This window comes from Sturnira hondurensis, unplaced genomic scaffold, assembly GCF_014824575.4.
Source record: "Sturnira hondurensis isolate 20B ecotype Veracruz unplaced genomic scaffold, ASM1482457v3 Scaffold0020119, whole genome shotgun sequence".
NCBI classification, from domain to species: Eukaryota; Metazoa; Chordata; class Mammalia; order Chiroptera; family Phyllostomidae; genus Sturnira; species Sturnira hondurensis.
Window position 1 is genome coordinate 3,664,846 of NW_028092750.1, and position 7,860 is coordinate 3,672,705.

A 7,860-nucleotide genomic window follows, 5' to 3' on the forward strand; every position below is an offset into this window, starting at 1 on the left:
GGGGGCTCTGGGAGAGCAGATGGAGAGCCCGCTTGGAGAGCTGGCAGCCTCTCCCGAAGCAGACGCCTCCCTTGCAGCTCGGTGTGTGGCAGCTCCTCGCTCAGGCCCGGCCAGGAGACGTCTGGCTGGAAGACGGATGTCAGTTTCTTGCCACCATCTTTAGCAGAAATGAGGGCAAAAGAGTCCTACACACTCAGAAATCCAGTCCTCCGGCCAGAGTAAGCTCCCAGGAGGCCCACTACTGGACACCAAAAGCCATGTTCCTATTTCAGCCCCCTGCCCCACACTGGCTTTGACCCCTAGGAAGTGGCTCTGTATGTTTGCATAAAGCCTTAAGTTTTTCAAACTGAAGGGGTTATTTATAAATGGCAAAGTACTCTACCAATGAAAATGACAATTTTAAGGAAAGGGCTGTATCAAGTGATTGCCCCAGCTCTCGGGGGAAGCCACAGTGGTGTCTTCTAGAAGGGCAGCGGAGGTGAGCAAGGGGTTGACTTCTATAGGGACACCATGTCACCCAGCCCAGGGCCCCTGCGGCACCCCACCAAGACAGAGCAGAGCTGTTCATCGTCTCATGAGGCTGGGACGAGCTGGTGACAGGTGGCATTTCATGGGTGATTGTTAAGAACATCTCCAGGCACAGAGGGGTTACTCCCTGAAAGAGATTCAGCACAGCATCCGGCTGCTTCAGAGCACCAGGGGAGGTCACCCGTGGCTATGAAGGGTGCCCGGTGGCTGGGTGGGGAGGGAGCTCCGAGGTCACGCAGTTCTTCCCCTCCCCAGGCCTCAGAGAAGGGCGCAATGAGGCCCACAGCCTTCAAGCCCGTGCTGCCACGGTCCGGAGCCATCCTGCACACCTCCCCTGAGAACACCAGCCACCAGCTGCACCCTGCCGCTCCAGACAAGCCCAAGGAGCAGGAGCTGAAGCCCGGCCAGTGCTCCGGTGCTCTGTCTGACTCCGGCCGCAACTCCATGTCCAGCCTGCCCACACACAGCACCAGCAGCAGCTACCAGCTGGACCCGCTGGTCACAGCCGTGGGGCCCACCAGCCGTTTTGGGGGCTCAGCCCACAACATCACCCAGGGCCTCCTCCTCCAGGACAGCAACATGATGAGCCTGAAGGCGCTGTCCTTCTCCGATGGGGGCAGCAAGCTGGCCCACCCGAGCAAGGCGGACAGGGGCTCCTCATGCGTGCGCTCACCTATCTCCACGGACGAGTGCGCCATCCAGGAGCTCGAGCAGAAGCTGCTGGAGCGGGAGGGCGAGCTGCAGAAGCTGCGGCGCAGCTTTGAGGAGAAGGAGCCGGCCTCCAGCCAGGCCTATGAGGAGCGGCCGTGGCGCTGCCAGGACGAGCTGGAGGGCCCGGAGCAGAAGAGCAGCAAGCTGAAGGCGGCCTCACAGAAGAGCCAGCGCGCCCAGCAGGTGCTGCACCTGCAGGTGCTCCAGCTGCAGCAAGAGAAGCGGCAGCTGCGACAGGAGCTTGAGAGCCTCATGAAGGAGCAGGACCTGCTGGAGACCAAGCTGCGGTCCTACGAGAAGGAGAAGACCAGCTTTGCGCCTGCACTGGAGGAGACCCAGTGGGAGGTGAGGCTTTGGGTGGTCGATGTTTGGTGCCCAGGCCCCTCTCCTCCTCCAGGTTCTGGCCAGTGCTGTGTGGACACCAGCTGCCCCAGCATGCTGTGTTCAAGGGCCCCCAAACGAGGGGTTCCCTGTTAGTCATATCGGGGATGCTCTTAGTCTGAGCTGCTTGCCCTCTTCCTGTCTCAGTGCCTTGTGGCCCCAGAATTGAATTTATTGGCCAAGTCACTGACCAAGAGACTGGAACCATGAGGAGCAAGGCTAGCTGCCATACACGGGCCAGCTCGCTCCATCCGCTCTCAGGAGGCTCGGTAGAAGCACGGCCACACCTGGGTTCTTGCTGGTCCAGGAGCCACGAGAAAGCAGAGGATATGTTGCTTTTGAGGGAAGGACCCCCACCCACTGGTCAGAGTGACCCCTCTGTGGCAGGTCTCAGTGACAGAATGAACAGCTCCCCCTAGAGGTGCTAGTGGGACAGAGACAGGTCACGCGCACACACGTGCACTTAGACACAGCTGGAAGGGAGGCCTCCGCATCTGGCCTTGCCGTACACCTGCTCAACCCCCGCCCCTGTTGCCTGGGAGCAGCTGCTCTCCTTGGGAGGCCCCTGGAGGTGGTGCCAGTGCAGTTGGGAGCATGGGCCCAGCAGCTCTGTGGTTCCCCCAGGTTCCCTGACCCTGGAGAGGGACTGAGGGGTCACTGTGTCTGGTGGGACCAGCTCCACCCCGCTGGCAGCACAGCTACCTGTTTGCACTGAGCTCTCTGGACTTACCCTGGAGATGAGAGTGACAGTGTGACCAGGAGTGGAAGGGAAGGCTCCTGTCTGTGACAGAGACGAATGGGGGACTGGACAGGTGAGAAGGGAGCCACGTCCTGTTTGCCAGGTCTCCCCGCTCAGAAAGGATGTGGGCCACGGGGCAGTGCCTCTCCTCCCCCGCCCCCCCACCTCGGCCCTGGCTGTGTTTGTCAGCCAGGGCTCGGGACACTTTGGGGCAGCTCGGGACACTTACACAGCTAGCGCTGGCGTTAGGCATCTGTCCTTGTCTGTCCCCTTGGGACTAAGTTGGGCACTGCTATAAACCTCATTCCCATGTTGTCCAGTCAGGCTATAGAGTAAAACACTAAGTCAAATAAATTAAATTAAACATTTACAATACCATAGAATAAAACATATTTATAAAAATAGTGTGTAGCATGTTTATGAAGTGCCAGGCCCTAGGTTCTCTCATCTAAACTCCTTACCCGATGGAGTAGGCACTACTCCCAATCCTCCGTTTACAGTTAAGGAGACTGAGGCACAGCCAGTTAAATGACTTGCCCATGGCCATCCCATTATAAGTATCACAGCCAGGACTTGATCCTGACAGCTTGGCCCCAGAGTTCAGATTGTTCGTGATGATGCAAATGGTCACACAGGTCCTAAGTGGTCAGTTCAGGGTCCTGAGCCCAGCCCAGGCCTCAGCCATGGCTCTGAGCTGCTCTCTCCATGGAACGAATACCCTGGAAGGCATGCTCGGGCCCAGTCAACACTTCCAAGGGGGCTCATGTCAGCAAGGGGGCTTCTACTGTGAGAGGAACAGGGAGGACTATCAAGGAGGCTTCCAGTCTCAGTCCAGAGTCCCCCAGTTAGAGGCCCAGGCCCTGCTGCACCCCACCACCTTCCCAAGGCAGCGGGAAGCACTCGGTCCCATGACCACACTGGCCTTGGTTTTCTCCTGAGCCACTGATGCCCCCTGAATGGCCAAGACCCAGAAACACACAGATCTGCTTCAGTGCCTTAGCTTTTGTTTGAGGATCTTGGCCGACTTTGGATGGAGACTGGGAACGAAAGTAGTGGAGGCAGGGGCGGGCAGGGAGAACTCCATGGCCCATCAGCCCACGTTTAGTCGATAGGAATCGGGCCCTGGCTCAGGCACGGTGCCCATCCCGGGGGGCACACGTGGATCCAGTCTTCACCCCAGTGAAGCGGGGGAGCCAGGTATGTGCGGGGTGAGGTCAGAGTATATGTGCATGAATGTGGTGATAGAAGCGTGGCAGACACCGAGGTCAACACACCACTGGGGTTAAGCGTGGATGACAGGGGTGCCAGCAGTGGGCAAATTAAACTGCTGGTCGCTGACTGACACGTGACCAGAGGCTTGGGTGTAGACTGAGATTTGGACTCTGAATTGGGGGTGAGGGAGGCGTGTGGACTACAGAGCCAGACTACAGAATGAAACGAGCCTCAGGAGGGGCTTGGTCTTCATGGTTCAGTCACCAAACCGGCATGCCTGGGGACTGGCAGCTCTGTGTCAGGGCAGCGTCATTTTGTGAGGCAGCGAGGATGCGCCTTGCCCTGGACGATGACCTCTCACCTCTCGGCACTCTCCTTCTCTCCCACCCGGCCCTCGGCAGGTGTGCCAGAAGTCAGGCGAGATCTCCCTCCTAAAGCAGCAGCTGAAGGAGTCCCAGATGGAGGTCAACGCCAAGGCCAGTGAGATCCTCAGTCTGAGGGCACAGCTGAAGGACACACGGGGCAAGCTGGAGGGCATGGAGCTGAAGACACAGGATCTGGAGAGCGCCCTGCGCACCAAGGGCCTGGAGCTGGAGGTCTGTGAGAACGAGCTGCAGCGCAAGAAGAATGAGTCGGAGCTCCTGCGGGAGAAGGTGAACCTGCTGGAACAGGAGCTGCTGGAGCTGCGGGCCCAGGCCGCCTTGCAGCGCGACTGCGGGCCCCGGGCTGGGCCAGGGCCCGCCTTCGCAGAGGACATCCCTGCCCTGCAGCGGGAGCTGGAACGGCTTCGGGCTGAGCTGAGGGAGGAGCGGCAAGGCCATGACCAGATGTCCTCGGGCTTCCAGCACGAGCGGCTGGTTTGGAAGGAGGAGAAGGAGAAGGTGATCCAGTACCAGAAGCAGCTGCAGCAGAGCTACCTAGCCATGTACCAGCGGAACCAGCGCCTGGAGAAGGCTCTGCAGCAGCTGGCCCACAGGGACGGAGCAGGGGAGCCCTTGGAGATTGACCTTGAAGGGGCTGACATCCCCTACGAAGACATCATTGCCACCGAGATCTGAGGGGCCCCGGGAGAGGGAGAGCTGGGACCTGGCACTGGGGGGCAGGGGTGCTGAGCCTGTCTGGGGGGCTCCCCTCATCCTCTCCCCTGCTCAGTCACTGGGCCTCTGGGCACAAGCCTGGAACCCTCAATGGGAGGGAGTGGAAGGGAGCCAAGGGACTGCCACAGGGCCTCCCTCCCCCTCCCGTGGTCCAGTGTACACCGTTCTGCAGCCCTCCAGACCTCTAGCTTTCCCAAGAGGCCGGCCCGCGGTCCCAACGGTTGAGGAAGGCCTTCCTAATCTTTGGCCTGCATTCAGTACTTAGAGATGCCCTCCCCCAGGGATGGCAGCAGCAGCAGCTAGGAAAGCCAGTGACCACCTCTCCGCACATGGTCTTTCTCCCCAGGATGTCCTGGGATGCCTTGCCATTTGTGACCAGAATCCCTATAACCCGAGCAGGTCTAAACCTGAGCTCTCCCCTTTGGCCAGAGAGGTGCAGGGGTGGAGCAGGGTGTGGAGAAAAGGCTCAGATCATCAGCTCTGTCCTGACCCCACAGCCACGAGAAGGAGGGAGAGTAGCAGCAAGGACCACAGGGGCTGAGGGAGAAGCTCACTGGTCTTAGCCAGACCCTGCTGGGCCTGCTAACTGGGGGTGGGGGAGGGGGGGACAGACTCCAGGTGGCCTTTGACCTTGGTGACCACTCCCCTTAAAGCCATAGACACTGAGGATCTGGGCAGGCGCTGGGAAGGGAAGATTGGAGGCACTGGACACAGGGTGGGTGTGGCTTTTCAGTTGTCCCCAGGAGACCTTCCAGGTACTTCCTGTGGGGTCTGGAGGTGGGGCTTCCCCACCTGATTGAAATTGGCGTGTGGCTACTGTGAACTAGTTTTCTTCCCAGGAATCAAGCCTTTGCTGGATCCGAAATAACCTATATCCACAGAGACTGTTCAGGGCAGTCTGGGCAGCAGCCCTCCTTTTCCCCTTCACCTTTCCAGTGCCAAGTTCAGACAAGAGTCCTTCCTGGTCAGATGGGGTCCCCAGAGCACCAGTGGCCAGAGCCCAGGAGGGGAGAGCGAGAGGTGCAGGAACTGCCTTAGGAACATCCCCAGGGCCATCAACTGGCCTCCCTCTACCCCAAGCCCCACAGGAGCCCCGGCTGAAGAAGCGGAGGCCGCAGCTGCTGGAAGCAGGCTGGCACCTGGGGAGGCTGGGGTTTCTTTCCTGAAGGTGTGCAGGGCTGAGGAGGGCAGAAAAGGTAGAGTTGATCAGTTGCTTGTTTCAGGAAACATTTTTTTTCTTCTTCTTTTTTTCTTCTTGACTTCCCAGAAGCAAGCCAGCTCTAGCAGGCAGCCAGGCTGTTCCCCGTTCTATTTTTGACGCTACCGCAGCTGTTCTCAGGATGGCCAGCCCTTGCTGGTTCTTGTGCCTCCTGCCTGCCTGCTGGGAGGCCTCGCCCAGGCAAGGGATGTGTGAGTGTCAGGGCACTTAGCTGGTCCACACCAATCCCGTCTGTGTCCCTGACCTCTGATGTCTGGCTACAGGTCCCCTGGGTGCAAATGGGGCTGCTCCTCTTCCCAGCGCTGTCCCTCCAGGACTCACAACGTTCCTTCTACAACTCCAGGGTGTGGGCAGGGCCACCTGCTCTGCAGCTGGCTCTGCCTCCTGGTCCTGCTGCCCTTCCTGCTGCCTTCACTCAACAGAGGAGCATTCCTGGAATCTGAAGCCATGGCTTAGTCATAAGCTATGGAATCCATAGGCCCAGAGCCCCCTCCCTGCCTGGAGGCCACTACCCCTCACCAGGCAGAGCCCAGAACCCCGAGTCACAGACGTCCTGTTCCCTGTGCCACAGCCCTCCATCCCTCCATGTCCACCAGCCCATGCGTGTCTTGTTCGAGTCCTTCCTCCCAGTGAGACTGCCCCAGGCTGGAGACACCCCCCACACCCCTCTGGAAGAGCAGTCCCTCACCCGAGAAGAGGTGGGTGCTGCCCATGGTGTGACCATGCCCTGCACCCCACATCCCTGCCCTCGGCCAACCGTGGATGCTGCCCCTGGGCTGCCACCGGCAGTGGCAGCAGAGTACATCAGTGTCCTGTAACATAGCAACCTCACCACCAGCTGGTTCTTCTTCCCTTCCCCGTGGAAAAACATCCTTATCCTCCTGGACCATGCCAGACCCAGCCTCCCCTGAAGGAGGCCCTGACCAGCAGAGGCTGAGCAGGGCTGGGGAGGTCGGACGGCACGGGCCTGGGAGCAGGCAGTCTGGCTGGGCAGCGTGAGCTCGCCACCCTGCACTCTGAGTACTGCTGGCCTCCATGCTCCCTCAGTCAGACCCGACTGCTGCGCTCCCCAAAAAAGGCCCAGCCTGAAGATGCTCCAGCCATCAGCAAAGAGAGAGCAGCATCCAGCAGCACCGCTTCTCCAGGAAGGAGACTCTGCCTCTGGGACTGGGGATGACCAGACTCTCAAAGGTGCCCACCCCAGGAGTCTCCTGTGGCCACCAGTGTCGTTCAGGGACTCCTGCTGGGCGCAGTGCACCCACTGTGAGCAGTGAGCTCTATGGGGACCAGGGGCCATCTCTCCCTAAGAAGCAACTGCTGAGCCCCTGCCCTTGTCCCGCCCAACCAGGGCTGCCCAGGAGTCTGTCAGGCTGGGCCGTTGGAGCAGCAGCTTCAGGAGAGGGCCTTCCCCGCGGGTCCCAAGTTCCCTGAAGCTGGAGCATTCGCCCTGTGCAGGTGGACACTCCCCGCCCCTGCATCGAGCGTGCTGGGTTCGCACTGCGTTTGCAGGCAGAGCCAGACCCCCCGGCCGAGGCTGCCTTTGATCAGAACAGCTTTTGGAAGAATATGTACACAGTTATTTTTCTCTTGGTCATTTCTTGTTGTTTGATTTGCTTTGCTTTTGACAGCTTCATTTTATTTTATTTTTGATGCCCCTTTTGGCCATGTAAACTATTTCTGGTGATTTTATGTTTTTATTTATGAATAAAGAATGCCATTTCTCATGCCCTCCATAGCCACTTCTGTTTATCCACATTGCCTTCCTTCCCCGGCTGTGGCCCGGCAGCTTCTGGGAGCCTCTCCATTGGGAACAGGAAAGGTGGCCCCACCCCCTGCACCAGGGAAGGAGGTAGGACCACCCTGATGAGGTTGGTGTCCGCTGTTAGGAAAGCACGGGCCTTGGTGTCGGCTGGACTTCCAGATGGACCCTGCTGCTCGCCAGCCCTGACTTTATTTTTCCATGGGCCCGGGGC

General features: G+C 59.3%; 1 protein-coding gene across 1 annotated transcript in view; it reads left to right on the top strand.

The window, feature by feature from the left end:
• The window catches only part of LZTS1 (leucine zipper tumor suppressor 1), a 52,041-nt gene extending 44,478 nt beyond the window's left edge, over positions 1–7,563 (top strand). Inside the window, exons 3-4 of the mRNA XM_037028852.1 lie at positions 784–1,584; positions 3,973–7,563. Coding sequence (XP_036884747.1) covers positions 784–1,584; positions 3,973–4,629 — 1,458 coding nt within the window. The 3' untranslated portion in view covers positions 4,630–7,563. The remainder of the gene's footprint in view (positions 1–783; positions 1,585–3,972) is intronic.
• Positions 7,564–7,860: the final 297 nt, after the last annotated feature.